General features: G+C 33.3%; 1 protein-coding gene across 1 annotated transcript in view; it reads left to right on the plus strand.

Annotated features, from left to right (window-relative positions):
* The window catches only part of LOC137643294 (sushi, von Willebrand factor type A, EGF and pentraxin domain-containing protein 1-like), a 310,342-nt gene that overhangs the window by 253,352 nt on the left and 39,045 nt on the right, over positions 1 to 17,945 (plus strand). The window contains 4 exon segments of the mRNA XM_068376133.1: positions 1,641 to 1,714; positions 1,716 to 1,752; positions 1,755 to 1,814; positions 17,031 to 17,210. Coding sequence (XP_068232234.1) covers positions 1,641 to 1,714; positions 1,716 to 1,752; positions 1,755 to 1,814; positions 17,031 to 17,210 — 351 coding nt within the window.

Raw genomic sequence — 17,945 nt, forward strand, 5'->3', positions numbered from 1 at the left:
TTTTGCCAGCGATTATTTCTCGAATATACAGTACAAGCACATAAAATCTTCCGTTACACACCTGGATCACATTTGATGTATATTTTCACCCTACGAGTGATTACTTCACGAATATACAAGCACCAAAAAACTTCCATGGCACCTCGATCACATTTGATGTATATTTGCATCATTGAGAGTGATTACTTCGCGAATATACCAGCACTTAAAATCTTCCATTACTCTTCAATCACATTTGATGTATATTTTCATCCTGTGAGTGATTACTTCATGAATATACAAGCACCTGTAATCTTCCATTACACCTCAGTCACATTTGACGTATATTATCATCCTGCGAGTGATTACTTCTCGAATATACAAGCACATAAAATCTTCCATTACACTTCAATCACATTTGATGTATATTTTCATCCTGTGAGTGATTACTTCATGAATATACAAGCACCTGAAATCTTCCATTACACCTAGATCACATTTGACGTATATTTGCATCCTGCGAGTGATTACTTCACGAATATACAAGCTCCTAAAATATTCCAGTTAACCTCTATCACATTTGATGTATATTTTTCATCCTGTGAGAGATTACTTCATGAACATACAAGCACCTGAAATCTTCCATTACACATAGATCACATTTGACGTATATTTGCATCCTGCGAGTGATTACTTCACGAATATACAAGCTCCTAAAATATTCCATTAAACCTCTATCACATTTGATGTATATTTCCATACTGCGAATGATTACTTCACGAATATACAAGCACCTAAAATCTTCCATTACACCTCTATCACATTTGATGTATATTTTCATCCTGCTCAGTGATTACTGCACGAATATACTAGCATCTAAATTCTTCTATTACACTTCAATCACATTGATGTGTATTTGCTTCATGCGAGTGATTTCTTCATGAATATACTAGCACCTAAAATCTTGGATTACACCTCGATCACATTTTATGTATATTTTCATTGTGCGAATGATTACTTCACAAATATACAAGCCTCTAAAATCTTCTATTACACCTCGATCACATTGATGTATATTTGCTTCATGCGAGTGATTACTTCACTAGTAGAGGGGCACCTAACATCTTCCATTACACCTCAGTCACATTTGCTGTTACAGTATATTTTCATCCTGCGAGTGATTACTTCACGAATATGCTAGCACCTAAAATCGTCTGTTACACCTCAATCAAATTGATATATATTTGTGTCATGCGAGTGATTACTTCATGAATATACTACCACCTAAAATCTTCGATTACACCTCAATCACATTGATGTATATTGCATCCTGCGAGTGTGATACTTCGCGAATATACAAGCACCTAAAATCTTCCATTACATCTCAGTCAACATTTGCTGTATATTTTCATCCTGCGAGTGATTACTTCACGAATATACAACCACCTAAAATCTTATATTACACCTCAATCACATTGATGTATATTTGCATCATGCGAGTGATTACTTAATCACACAGATGTATATTTGCATCATGCGAGTGATTACTTAATCACTCTGATGTATATTTGCATCATGCGAGTGATTACTTCTCGAATATACAAGCACCTAATAACTTCTATTACACCTCGATCACCCAAATGTTTATCCATCTTTGACAGCTGTCCAGTGTGAAATCCCCGAGAACCCAGAGAACGGAAAGGCCATCTTCATAGCAGTTTCGTACAACGCCGTTTGTTTCCTATGAGTGCAACTACAGCTACATGATCGTCGGTCCTCCACCAGGAGATGTGGGCCCAACAAGAAGTGGAGCGGAGTCCAGCCTCAATGTAAACGTAGGTAGATTTTATTTCGTATGGCAATTATTTTTCATTGTGTTAAGAGATACTCAATTTACAATTGAGTAATTTAGTTAAGGCATATTTATATGTGCGTGTGCGTGCGTGGTGGGGTTGCTTATATATATATATATATATGTGTGTGTGTGTGTGTGTGTGTATATATATGTATGTATGTATGTATGTTATATATATATATAATTATATACATACATACATACATACATACATACACACACATATATATATATATATGTTGTGTATGTATATATATAGTATATATATAATATGTATGTATGTATATATATATGTATATGTATATATATATATATATATATTTTGTATGTGTGTAGATAAATAAGATTCGGAAGATGTTTCAAGTTATATTGAAATTACTATTAATCCCCTATTTTGTACTTCCTTTTTATTCAAGAATCGTTGATCAGTAATTAGAAGATCTATCCCTGTATCTTCCTTCCTTCAAAAACATTTTTCAATTTTCTTGCAAACATTAATCGTCTAGACTTTAGTAACAAGGAAATAGATTGATAATATTGCGTTGAAAATAACAACAAGCATTGCTGTATGATTATATCGCCTAAAATTGTACATATTTTAAGGAATAAATTGACTTTTTCAATCAAATATGTTTGGAGTCGAAGCACGTGTGATTTGGGCATTTTAATTTTTTTACTGATGTTAAAGTTCAATGGCGGTATCAGCTCAGTTAGAATTACCGAAAAATCAATAAATGCCAATAATGTATTTCTTATAAATAGATCATTTAGATACTCGTAAATAGACTAAACTTTGTAAGGCGCTGGGACAACAATAATATCAACTTAGAAATGACACACAAGTGTATATATATATACACATACATACATATATACATACATGCATATAGTATATATGTACTGTATATATTTAATATACCATCAACATCAACAACACAACAAATGCAGCCGTTTCTAGTTCACTTCAGGACAAGGGATGTAATTATACATGTCTGGGGTTTAGCCATTTATATCACCACGCTGGCCTCTGCGGATTGGTGACAGTGGGGAGACTTTTGTGACTGCTCATAGCAAAACCAAGCTAGTATGGGTGGTTTTGACTAGTACAGCTTTACTGATCATGGCGATACGCAAACCCTTCCACTACGTTACGGTATCCCCACACAGAAGGGATATATATATATTATATATATATATAGCAGTTACATTGTGAAAGGTAGTTGTGCACGAACAAAAATTTCATTTCCTCGATCTGTAACAACTTATCTACGAGAGAAAAGGGAGGCCAACATTTTCAATGACGTCCACGGATTTCACTGTAAGATATCTTGCAATATCAGAATAATTGTTTTAGAAGGAATGAAGTTACGATCCAATTAGAAAGAACATTCTATATGAGTTTCTCTGTGATTGAATTTGATTTGCAATAATGGTTGTGGGTGTAAAAAGAGCTTTAGTTTTATATTTGTCAGTAAAGATTCATCAAATGAACCCATTTTTCCCCGAAGTTTTATTTTCAAAAGTTTTATTTAAATCAATATATTTACTCTCTCTCTCTCTCTCTCTCTCTCTCTCTCTCCTCTCTCTCTCTCCTCTCTATATAAATATATACTATATATGCATATATATATATATATTATATATATGTATTATTGTATGACCGAATATGATTATTACACATGTGTCCTTGTAATTGTATAAAACTTTAGCAATAATAAAACATCGTAAGGCATTAAAAGAATTAAATTTTTCCAGAATAATATTAGGATGCCTGGATGCAAAGCGTTTCAGTATGAAAAAAAATTATTGAGATGAAATATAATTTGATAATGATTTGAAATTACATCTGGAAAATTATTGAGAGAGAAAGATACTTGAAAAAAATGACTAAATTATAAGAATAAAGAAGGACAGCATTGAATAATAGGATTATTATTGCAAAAATTATGTCTTTTGATATTAAAGGTATTATAATCCTTAAAATTAGCCTACAAATAAGTAGATGTCATTTCATAATAGCACTCTATGTATCGGAAAAATACGACAAAGGGGAAAATACTTGCATAATTATTAAGATAATTCACTGATCACATTAGACCATAGAAACCTTAGAAGGTCAGACTTCTCAACAGAACCGCATACGGCATATAATCGTAGGGAATGAACATATACAATCAGTGTCTAGGCTCCCTTCTCACCTAATTTAGGACCGGGTAGGACAGGACAATGGTTGCTGATAACTCAATATTGAGAACACCCCAAACCTCTCATGCCTAAATAAAAAAAGGCTGAAAGGTTTATATAACCAACGAAAATTACCAAGCCGTGAGTGGGGCCCGAACTGATAACCCACATATTGCAAGTCTTCGACATCTCCACTAGGATACCACAGCACTTGTGCCTTTATTATTAATATTATTATTATATTATTATTTATTATTACTACTACTATTACAAGGAAAGCCACAACCCTAGTTGGTAAAGCAAGATGCTATAAGCGCAAGGGCTCCACCAGGGAAAAATAGCCCGACAAAGGAAAGGAAACACAAGGAAATAAACTACAAGAGTAGTAATAAATAACCAGATAGAAAATTCTAGGATCTGTAACAACATTAAATCAGTGCTTTCAAATATAAACTATAAAAACTTCAAAAAAAAAGATAAAGTTATGCGATATTAGACTGCACATGAAATTAATGGAATTATTATTGAGGCGTATATCAACCGATATTCCTTATTTAAAAGGGAGAACTAAAGGGATGCAAATTTGGGAAGTGTTAAAAGCAAGCGACGCAGGTAATAGGATGATGAAAAGCGCCATAGAGTTTCGCGCTAAAATCGATGGATGAGACAAATTTGTTATAACCAACACTGATTGGATGTGAGAGTCTCTGCAGCGAGTGTTCTTGGCTGCTTAAATCGAAGAGACATGTCTGAGGCGTTTGTCCTGCAGTGGACCTAGTTACGGCTAATGATAATGATGAAGGAAGAGGCTTACATATTGGAAAGGAAAGCTATTGTTATTTTCGAAATAGTGATAAAATGGAAAAATATTGGAGGCTTAACCTGCTTCATGAGGGATAAAATGTCATAAATTTCTTGAAAACACAGTAAGTTGAAAAGGGAGATGACATCATTGATTGAGATGTAATTGTTGTTCAACTCTACTTGCCTATATAATTCAAACAGAAACGTTTAATTACATTGAAAATACAGTGCTTTTGATACCGGCAGTGTGGCAGGCGCTAGTTCTTTTTCATCTTAACCTTTAAAGTTGTTCAAATCAGCTTATATCTCACAAAAATGAACTGGAAATACTTTTCTTGGCTGCGTCAATTGTGTAAGTAGGAAAATGAGGAATGATTAGGTGCCATCTGATTTATTATTTGTTGACAAAGAAAGTAATGACTTCAGGGTCGTGGTCCCCGATGTGGTAACGTCCCTAACCCGTTAGTTTCTTTGGTCGCTGCAACCTCGCTATCCTTGTGAGCTAAGGATGGGGGTTTTTAGGGAAGCTTATATGTCTATCTGGTGAGTCATTAGCAGCCATTGCCTGGCCCTCATTGATTCTAGCTTGGGTGGAGAAGGGGCTTGAGCGATGATCATATGTGTGTATGGTCTGTCTCTAGGGCAGTTTCCTGCTTGATATGACAATCTCGTTGTTCCTAGTTTCTGCCATTCACGATTGACCTTTTAAACCATTCAGTTCCAGCGATGTCTGGTTTCTAGATGGGGTATTGTAGCGTATATTATTTGTTATCGTTATTGCGGTTATTCATAGGTGAATGAGTAGGAAAATAAAGAACGTACTCAATGATAGTAATCAGTGTTATTATTGCTAAGTGGTAACAGTAATTATTATTATTATTATTATTATTATTATTATTTTTATTATTATTATTATTATTTATCATTATTATTATTATTATTATTACTAGTGTATGCGACCCGTCAATAATGACGTAATGACGACTAGATATTTAGATAGATATGCAAACACACGCACCCCACTCTCATCAGGGTATGGCTATTACCATAAATAAATATGTGTATATATATATATATATATATATATATAAAAACCGGACACTTGCTCTTCATTATATAGGGGAGATTATTATTATTATTAAAGTGCATGGACTGTCGGAACATAAAATTGTGATAGGAATACTTTATAAAGAAGACGATATTGTTGATAACGCTAACAAAGTCTCAATAATGACAGAGACTCTGGGCGTGAGATACCTTGACGCATCAGGCTGTGTCGTCATTCTGACTTTAATGATGCAGTGATGGGAGTATCGCCGGGGATAAAAGGGATTTGTTTCTCATTAAACGAAGTAAAGGACAGGAGAAGGAAAGGGAGAGATAAAAACACAGGGACCAATGGGAGAAATTAGATAGGGAAATAGAGAGAGTGATTAGTTGGATATTGAAAGATGAGTGGATAGATAGAGAGAGAAGATTACTTTTCTTCTGACCCATCATCTTTCTTACCGTCGTATGTAATATAGTCAAGATCTTTGTAAACTGGGATGAGGAAGGGATTTGCTAGCTTATCTCTCTCTCTCTCTCTCTCTCTCTCTCTCTCTCACGGAGCTATGAAATGAGGATCAATGGCTGTATATTATCACACTCATATGAATTGCATTCATATGAGTGTAAGATATGAGAGAATAGTGCAAATCGAAAGAGCCTTCTGGGTAGGCTTATTCAACGGTGAATATTGTGGAAATTTTATTACAAAGACTTTTATCCTGGGCAAGGATTCGAACTTTTGCTCCGACATTTAATCATATTATTATTATATATATATATATATATATATATATGTGTGTGTGTGTTGTGTGTGTGTGTGTATGTATGTATATATATATAATATATATGTGTGTGTGTAATTACCAAATCATACATGTTTACTCCTCTTATAATTACCCTGTCATAAATCCCCTCCTCATCTATGTAAAAACTGCAAAACATTCTGGTTGTTATATTAACCTATTCCTGTGCTAACCTTCTTTCTTCACCGTCCTATCTCTACTTTTATCTCCCCCAGAGTCCTCTTTACTAAACATTTAACGCAAAAGTAATAAATTCATTCTAACAGTTTTCATCTTTTTCATGTTATTTGCATACATTAACTAGATTACACTTGCTGTAGGAGAAATTAGTCTAGCGATCCCTTTATATATCGAACTTTTGCTACCATGTAAAACCATTTGAGATAAACCTATTCAAACAGGCAGTCTCTTGAATTTACTTTCAAATAACTTTAAACAAATAAACCGCTTTCACTTTTCTACCATCGATACAAATATTCATTGCCATGTTTCTTAGGCTTCCACTTACACTTTTAACTTTACACTTGCTAACATTCGCTTTCATTTTTGTCTTCCTAAAAACACTTTCAAACTCTTTACGTAATCTCTTACCCTATCCCTTATTTCATCATGGCTCCTTCCATGATATTGTAGTGCTGTAGGGACATAATCCAGCCTCATTTTCATTTCACAATAAAATATTTTTTCTCCCATGTAAATATTCTCATGCAGTCTTAACCTTAAACAGTCTTAACAAATTGCCCTTAATCCATATATCTTCAATCCCCTCTGGACTAGTATGTCACAGACAACTTCTTTTAATGTCAAAGTCTTCACACCGCTGTTTAATAATGAATAATAGATCTGTGCAACCTTTATCTTGTCTAATCCAGCACTATTTTCCAGCCCCTCAGCCATCTGCCCTACTTAATTAAATCCATACCTAACGCCTTTCCAGGGATACTAAATAATATTATGAGCCTGGAAGCTTTACTAATACATGTAGTACCTTCCTCAACATAGGATGAAACAATTATATCTCTTACCCAGTTGCTTTGAAGTCATTCCCTCATTTATTTACTTTACACACCCTGACCAGTCATTTAATTACACTGCCGTCCCCTTTCCTCAATTAGTGGTGCCTTTGTATTTATTATTATTATTATTATTATTATTAGTATTATTACTATTATTATTATTATTATTATTATTATTATTATTATTATTATTATTATTATTATTGTTATTATTTTTATTACTATTATTATTATTATTATTATTATTATTACTTGCTAAGCTACAACCCTAGGTGGAAAAGCAGGATGCTATAAGCCCAAGGTCCTCGACAGGGAAAAATAGCTCAGTGAGTAAAGGAAATAGGAAAATAAATAAACTATAATAAAAGTAATGAACAATTAAAACAAAAAATTTCAGAACATTAACATCATTAAAATGATTCGTTCATATTTCAACTATAAAACTTCAAAAAAACAGGAGGAAGAGAAATAAGATAGAATAGTGTGCCCGACTGTACACTCGGCTTATTAAATCCTCTCCCTATGTCCTTAACAATCACTTCCAAGTATTCTTTCTAGTTTTACTTTCAACTCTTCAAAACATTTGCTATCTCACTACGAGATTTTATGCCTTGCAAACAGTATTTTTTTTACTAGAATATCCTAATCTATTATACATTTGACCTGTAACCTATCTTTCTGTTTATTTAACCTTTAATAGAAATTTTCATTTCATAAGAGCACTCAATTTAACCGGAATTCTTAACGCCAACTCATTTTTATGTCCTGTTAAGTCTTCTTGATTATTTTTAAATCCTCTTCGAAACATGCCACCAATCTTCTTTCGTCCTTTGGCTGCTTTCAAAGCAATTACAGATTCTTATCTTCTTCTAAACATATCTTTTGTCCTGCGGCTTATTTGAAGTAATCTGTTTTTTTTTTCTCCATTAGACATTGCATTTTATTATGCAATATATCTCTTATGTCCTCAAGCATTCGCAAGTGGGACATTGACGTTTTGTGCATACTTATTTTTCTAAGCGCACAGACACACAGACACACTCATATATATGTGTATATATATATATATATATATATGTATATATACTATATATATATGTGTGTGTATATATAAATGTGTGTACAATTATATATATATATATATGTGTGTATATATATATAATATATATATATATATATATATATATATTTATATATATATATATATATATATATATTTTATATATATATAAACAGTCTTTGTGTCTGTTTACTGATAATCAGTGCTGAAGGTCTTGTGTGTATTCTAATCCGAGACAAAGTTGGTTGACAGAAGGTTCGAGGAGATGGTAACCTCGGATTTTATCATCTAAATACGTTCAACTTGTTGCAAACCAAGGTGTTTATCATCAATAGTGAGTCAGGAGTTACTCCGAATGAAAATGAGACTTATCGCTTTGAGAGAGAGAGAGAGAGAGAGAGAGAGAGAGAGAGAGAGAGACGTTCATCTTCATGGAATTATCATATTTAATTGAGGTTCAGATAGTTATTATACATAGCATAATTCCTAGTATTTTCAGCAAGAACAAAATTTTAATCAGAGCTATTATTATGTGACAAGGTTGCATAAGCTCCTCGAATAAATAATATTTTATCCACAATGGAAGAGAACTCTTTCTAAATTCTTAGCTGTAGGGTTTGGGAAATCTCAGCATTTCTTTCTTTAATTTTGTGAAATTATTTCACGCTTATTAATGTTTAAGATAGAACATAGTTTCCTCTGTAATATTTTATATTTGATATAATGATTTTGTATATAATCATCATACTTTTTATGCATGTATACAATATATATCTATCTTTCTACCTACCTACCTACCTACCTACCTATCTATCTATCTATCTATCTATCTATATATATATATATATATATATATAATTTGTATAATATACTGCATAAACACAGTTATTATTATTATTATTATTATTATTATTATTATTATATATATATATATATATAATTTGTATAATATACTGCATAAACACAGTTATTATTATTATTATTATTATTATTATTATTATTATTATTATTATTATTATTATTATTGTTATTATTATTACTTGCTAAGCTACTACCCTAGTTGGAAAAGCAGGGGCCCCAACAGGGAAAATACCCCAGTGAGGAAAGGGAACAAGGAAAAATAAAATATTTCAAGAACAGTAACATCATCTAAATAAATATTTACTTTATAAACTATAAAAACTTTAACAAAACAAGAGAAAGAGAAACCAGAGAGAATAGTGTGCCCGAGTGTACCCTCAAGCAAGAGAACTCTAACCCAAGACAGTGGATGACCATGGTACAGAGGCTATGGCGCTATCCAAGACTAGAGAACAATGGTTTGATTTTGGAGTGTCCTTCTCCTAGAAGAGATGCTTACCATAGCTAAAGAGTCTCTTCCACCCTTACGAAGAGGAAATTAGCCACTGAACAATTAGAGTACAGTAGTTAACCACTTGGGTGAAGATGAATTGTTTGGTAATCAGTGTTATCAGGTGTATGAGGACAGAGGAGAATTTGTAAAGAATATGCCAGACCATTCGATGTATGTATAGGCAAAGTGAAAGTGAACCATAACCAGAGAGAAGGATCCAATGTAGTACTGTCTGCCCAGTCAAGGGACCCCATAACTCTCTAGCGGTAGTATGTCAACGGGTGGCTGGTGCTCAGGCCAGCCTACAATATCAATACAAGAAAATAACGTGAACCTAATTTTTCAATGTCCAAAGTTCCAGTTTTGTTTTTAATTCAAAAGAAATTTTGCATTGCAAAGAGCATAAAGTATTCCATCTCAGTATTGTTCGTAGCTCGCAAAATTATCGAAAGGCGAGTCACAAAGTTTGCTTTATGGAAAATATATTATGAACGTGAATTGTTCAGGTTTCATAATTGTTGGGTAATATTCTCGGCAAAGGAAGCTAAAGTTGAGCTTGTACCAAAGAGGATTAGAAATAGCTGAAATTGAAGCTGGGTAAAAGCTCGAATGTATCGTGTACCGAAAATTCATCTCCTGAAAATTTCTCTTAGAACATTCCACGCTAATAAAATTTCACATAATTTGAAAGGTGAAGATAATTTAAATTTGATTTTTTTATAAGCTACAAGATTAGAAAATAGATTAAATATGTAATATAAATTAAATATAAAGTTCAAAGGGAAATTATGTAAGAATACAAATTTTAAATATTTAGAAACTGTAAAATAATTTCGTATCAGTCCCATCTGAGCATTCCACGAGTCGTTCAAGTTCCCTACTTTTTATTTTCTCTATTTTTATCCCTTCGAGTAATACAGGTTTTTACTGATTGTTTTCTCCTTTTGTAATGCATAGCATAGCTTCCATAGATTTTGGCAATGGATGTCAACGATGGCAATTTTAATGCTTCATGGAAACCTTCAACACCATTAATGGGTCTTGTTATACTGTTAAAAAAACCGTAATTTTAATCGAAAACTCTCCGTAAAGAATATACCGAACTCAGCCGTATTTCAGTAAAATACAGGCGACCGTAATTTTACCCCACTTTGTTATTATCTTTTACGGTTAGTGACCATAATATCACTCTTTTACGTCAATATATCCGTTTTTAAGACGTTAAATGCCTGGCCACATTTGTTCCAGGAATTTTACCGTTTTTTTACGGCATTTTTTTGAAGTGTATACTGCAAGACTCTCTCTCGTAGTTTGAAAGTCAGTGTTTTCCTTCGTCGTTATATACCAATATAGGAGCTTTCAAATTTCATAATTCGTCTATTATATAATCATAGTCAGAAAGCATTTCAAAAGCATTTGTAAATTCAGAGAGTGGGAGAATTGTCAAATCATTGAAACATTAATTTTTAAGAGCAAATCCTTATTCATTATTGGACTGAGTTTATCTGCCAATATCGAGATTGGTCAAAATCAAACACAGATTAATGTAAAAACACTGTTTGGAAGGTATAGTTTATTATTTTTTTTAAGTCCCTTAAGGACAAATATTTTGGCGTAATATTTTTGTTCATTAAATGCTGCGGTGGTAGGAAGTTTGTGGGGAGAAATTTTCGTTGATGAAATTTTGTCAATAGAATTATATGAGTGAAATTTCCATTGGTGAAATTTTGTTGCTATAATCTTCTTTAATTTCTGTGTGACATTGTCGTAGTTAGAATTTTCTTTGGGTGGAATTTCCTATAGGGAATTTTCTGGGTGGAATATTCGGGGATAGAAAATTCTTTTACCTGGATTTATCACGGAACCAAGTTTAAAGGGGTGAAATGAGAGAATGAAGGGGTCAAAATTATGAATTTTAAAGGTTGTCTGTTTCTTCACCTTTTAATTATACACTTACACACTTGCGTGTCCTTCAATAAGTGGGTGAAAATAGGTAGATATGCAGCAATGGTAAAAGATTGAATTAACGGGATTTTGGGTGGAGAGGTCATGTGGAAAGAATGAACGACAGTCTACTAATATGAAGTATAAGGAGGTGGGAGATGAGGGAAATGTATAATTGGTTGGAAATATTCTAAAGAAGCGCTCTGATGTCCAGGAAGTGCAAGAATTCATGCAAGATATCGATTAATGGTTCAGTGTTTGTGTCTGTTTGTGTGCAGATGGGTTTGATGCGTATGAAGCGACTAATGTTGAGGAAAATTGACTATATAAGTTGTTCATCCATAATTCAGCACTTCAGGATGAATGTGATCGTGATTTTTGTTTTTCCTGTGGGGAAGGGGGAAACGTCTTGGTGTTGATATATATATATATATATATATATGAATATATATATATATATATATATGAATATATATATATATATATATGTGAATATATATATATATATGTGTGTGTGTGTGTGTGTGTGTGTATGTTTATAATTGTAGGTTAGGGATGTACCCGTATTCGTGGTTATTTACATGCTCTGGCTTAAGCAAATAATATTTCTGCTTAACGCGTTGATAAGAATAAATGTCAACAAATGATATCAATAAGAGGGGAGGGTCTATTGGGTCTATTGCGGAAGAGGAGATGAATCAGTGTAGCAAGACTAGAAGGACACTGAGCATCTATACCTAGAATGATATATATATATATATATATATGTGTGTGTGTGTGTGTATGTATATATATATATATATATATAATGAATAGACAACGTCCAGAATTCGAAGACAGCTTCTCCTTGGACAGATCTTCATGCAAATAGTTAGTTTTCATGATAACAGCAGGAATACATTTGCTTTACTCCATTTATTATTTGGTGTCGGTGCGTGTTTCGGATCACTTCGTGAGCCTTCTTCAGGACTACATTGAGTTTTGGTACTACACTTTAACATAAAGGATATGGTGGTGAAAATTTGATACAAAAATTTTGAAATTCGGAAAAAATAACAAAACTGATAAATGAAAACTCTAGATTCTTTGAAATATGAATACGAAAAATTTAAGATCATCTTTAAATACATGAGTGATTTTTCAAAAGGCTTCACAGAATTTCATGAAGCTTCCGATTCCATCCACAATTTGGTCTGCTTTGAACGAGTGAGGACGTTTCTGAGGATCCGGCGTCGGTCCAGATGCAAAGGACGTAATGCTTGCCTCTATGTAGCTGGAAATTTGGAGGGCGAATTTAAACGCATATGATATATGTTTAAGGCATCTGTGTTACAAAGGAAAGTTTTTTTTTTCACGAAATATAAAGTATTTTTTCATTCCAAGTTTCATTTTATATATGTTCTATTCTAGTTAATTTTGTTTTGTTGTATGAATTCACACAAAAAATGTAACAGTAATAGTTTGTTTCATGCGTTATCATTTATTTCCATTTGTTGAAGGAATTCAAGACGACAGAATAATATACTCTAACGAAGCTATATAACCCAAAAAATATGGTTTCCAAAATTTATAAAATAATCTTAACTGAGGAAGAATATGCCAAAATAAGAAGAGGAAGCAAAAGAAGTGTTTGGTGGTGTCACACATCACAGATTTCCTCGCCGAGTCTCAGAGGCCAATATCCAATATTTCAGTTTACTCTCTCTCTCTCTCTCTCTCTCTCTCTCTCTCTCTCTCTCTCTCTCTCTCTCCTTTTTTTTTTTTTTTTTTTTTTTTCGTCCCAGTAGCTGATGAATGGGAAGCAGATACCCGATGGAATCCTTATTGTCCCACAGCTACTCATTACAAGAGGCCTCGGGTATCTGTCCTTGTCTGTATAGGTACGGAGACCATTCGTCGAAAGACAATTAGTAGAATGACTAGTCGTTGAATGACGATCGTTTAAAATACAAATCGTTGGAAAGAATAGTATTTAAGTACTATTTATGATTGTGGATGATTACAAACATGTCGATGGGTTAGACTTGAAAAAAAAAAAAAACAGTTGCCCATAACTTATAAAATTCCTGCCTTTTAATTAAATTTAAAATGAGATGTATTTTGAGCAAACGATGTCCTAGCAAGGAAACAACGTTTAGTGCATTCATTTTTTTTTCTAGGAATGCTGCAAATCAATGGATATTTGATCGTTGTTCTGAATTTAAGTTTGAAATTATGCTTATCTTTATTTCATTTTTAGAATACCATATTTTTTGTATATTTTGCTTATTACAAGATAATCACAACACTTGCGGACGTATTCAAGGTCAACTCTTTGCTAATAAAATAGGGTGTTCTTACCAAACAAAAATCTAAGTATTGTACCACTATTGATACAACAGACAATGAACAAGAGTATTCATCAATATTTAGAAATTTTCCAATCACCTGCTATCGAAATAGAAATTCATTGTTTCTCGTGACAGGGATTTTTGACTAGGTTTCCCAGGCCGCTCGTAGTCTCCCACATATTGTTTTCTGTCCAAATGACAAAAAAATGGAAAGGTGGCCATTGTTGAGGCTGGCGTCGGTTCTTCCTCATATTTCTCTCCGTGTGCCTCACCTGGTGAGATGTCACCTGAATGTAAGATTGGGGGAAAACTAATGGATGTTTGTCCGAGTTAATGGCCCAGTGATCTGGAATGAAAATCGAAGAAGAAAGATATAACTTTCTAGAATTACGTGAGTATTAGATAAGTAAATATATATATATATATATATATATATATATATATATATATATATATATATATATATATATATATATATAAAAGAAAGTTTGCTGGTTTAGCCAATCATAGAAAGACCATAAACAGACGCAAGTGGAAAGATGTCTGAGGCCTTTGTTTTGCAGTGGACTAGTAACGGCTGATAATAATGGTGATAATGTTTATATATATATATATATATATATATGTATATATATATATATATATATATATATATATATATATATATATATATATATATATATAGCGACCATGTAAACATGTTGATGTTTAAATTAACGGAGGAGTATTGCGGTTATTGTACTAAATGTAGTGCCGAACAAAGATAGTAGTTAGCTACATCTACATTGAGTAAAAATTAAAAGACCCTGGTTTATACCCAGTAAAATACGAGTACATTTGTTGATGAAGATGCTGTCCTTATTTGAATTTAAAACAAAAGTTAACCCTTAGTGACATATGGACGTGAACTAGATTATATATAGGGGGTTTAACTATGGAAAAACTACTTTTCCTCAATAGTAAGCTGATTAGAGAACAGCTTGTTAGGTATAAAAGAAAATTTGACATTTGTTTAGTTGGATTAACCTTTTGAAAAAGAGGGAGAACTAGAAATTAACGGGTTATGGATAAAGAGAAGCTTTTAAACAGCAAGGGTCACATAATCTGAAGACATGAGAGTAATCGGTTGATGCTGGTCAGAGGAAGGGGAAAGTCCTAGAGAAGAAAGTTATTTACTGGACAAAGGAATAATATCTCTCTCTCTCTCTCTCTCTCTCTCTCTCTCTCTCTCTCTCTCTGAAAATTTATTTTTAATAAATGTATAATAACTCATCCGGAAGTATTCAATCACAATGTTCTTTATCTGTATAATTTGATGAATTTTCATCGTCTTTATTTTTTCAATATAAACCAAACGAAAGAAGAATTCCAGTCTGCACATTATGTATTCAATTTGCGTGCAGAAACCTGTAAGGCTATGTGAATATGAATAGCTCTCTCTCTCTCTCTCTCTCTCTCTCTCTCTCTCTCTCTCTCTCTCTCTCTCTCTCTCTCTCTCTTGTCATTTCCATTAATATGTTAATTATATTATTTTATTAAATCCTGGCACACACTCTCTCTCTCTCTCTCTCTCTCTCTCTCTCTCTCTCTCTCTCTCTCTTTTGTTATTTCCATTAATATGTTAATTATATTATTTTATTAAATCCTGGCACCTTTGCTATTATTGAAACGAATTGTGTCTAAGAATATTCGTGCATATAAAAGATCTCCTATATATCCCATTTAAATATATGTTTACACTTTGATTTTATCTAGTAAATACATTGAAAATCATTAAAAGTATCAGAAAATATCCCTACATTCATATTTATGGAGTAACGGAATGTATTCAATTGTGCATGCTTCTCAAATGTAGCTTTTTTTTCAGTTTTATTAACGAGGATTTCCTCTTATTCTATTGTTTCTTCTGATGAATACAAACTTTAAAAAGTGTTTTCGCAATGTAGTACTTTGGTCCATATTATAATCGTAATTAATAATCCCCTTGATAGTTCTTTTATGTGATTAGATTCCTAGCATAGAAATGTAAGTACTTTATGGACTGTATAATGGATTGATGATTTCTTCGCTATATTCGGTATTCTCTGTTCTTCTCTAAACTTAATTTTTGTAGCTCTTACCTTCGAGAAGAATTGCCCTGTGGTGAATGGTCTGTGGATTAGATGAAGGTTTCTATTTTTTTTTCAAGTGCAAATGTTCTAGTTTTGTTTGGACGTTTTGGAAAAGGAGTGGCTGTTTTTTCCAGGAATCAGAGTAATGAAGTCATTCTCCTTAAAAATGTAAGAATGTGTGAGTTACCCAAAATCATTGGTTAAGGAATATAAAGTGTGTAAAACTTGCAAGACTATTATTAGCTTCTTATTTTGTATATATTTATAGAATGCTGAAGTTTGACAGCATATAGTCACCAGATTTGAGCTGAATGAAAAAGTTGCAAATTTTACGTATAATAAGGAATGGATGTGTCACAGGTGATATATCAGTTACCAAAGAACAACATGAATGTCCTGAAATGTTTGAATGTGGCTGTGCACGATTCCAAGTGTTCCAAGAAGTTTGCTTAACAGCGAGAGAAAGAGAGAGAGAGATTTAAAAGAGCTGTGTAAGTTTTGTAGGCGCCGCCATATGAATGAGATGGTACTATTATGTAGAGATCAACTGTGGTTCACCTGGCGTCCTGTACAACGGATGGCTCGATGGCTCTCGCACCACATTCGGTGCCGTCATCACCTTTCGCTGTAACGACAACATGAAGTACGAGGGACATAAAGATCAGCGCACGACTTGTCAGCAGAATGGTACCTGGTCACACCCCCTTCCTAAGTGCTTCGGTATGTATGGCTGAGGAAGAATGCGAAAAATGCCTTCCTTTCCACTTCGTCTCTCCGTCATTCTTCACTCTCTTTTTTTGCTTTCTCTAGTTTGAATGATGTCCATTGCCCTCCTCTTTTGCCTGAGTCTGTGATGGCAGTGATGTCTTGACTGGTGATGCCATCACTATTATTTCCTCTTGTGATGATTTCCCTTACTCACTTGTCTATTATGATTTGACTAACCCATTTTTGCATGATTTTTATATATCTCTGCTTGTCAATTTTGCATCATGGATATTTATGTCACGGTCAGTCAGTATGTGCTAATCCCCTCAGGGAAGTAAGGTACTTGGTAAGCTAATATTATACTGTTGTATGATAGTGTTACGTTACTAAGGACAACTTCTGTGCAACCAGGGAATACACTTCAGTATACAGAGCAAACAAAAGACTACTGTTATTTGATTAGAAGATATACGCAAAATAAGATTACTTTGTCAATGATGCCTCCGCCACTGGTTAGAAGGCAGACTTCTCTCTCACCAATGTCTATACAACCCATAGTTTACCTGTCCCCTTTCTTTTCTTTACTATTCGCTGCTCTAATTTTTTGAGTCTTTACCTTTATTTCCCCCTCCTTCCCTGGAACGTCGCTTAGCCTTCAGCCTCCTCGACCATCTTGCCTTTTTTATTTTTTTTCTTGATTATGGGTCTGTACCTCTTGTAACAGAAACACACTTGTAAAGGGTCAGA

The sequence above is a fragment of the Palaemon carinicauda genome, chromosome 6 (assembly GCF_036898095.1).
Source record: "Palaemon carinicauda isolate YSFRI2023 chromosome 6, ASM3689809v2, whole genome shotgun sequence".
Classification (NCBI taxonomy): domain Eukaryota; kingdom Metazoa; phylum Arthropoda; class Malacostraca; order Decapoda; family Palaemonidae; genus Palaemon; species Palaemon carinicauda.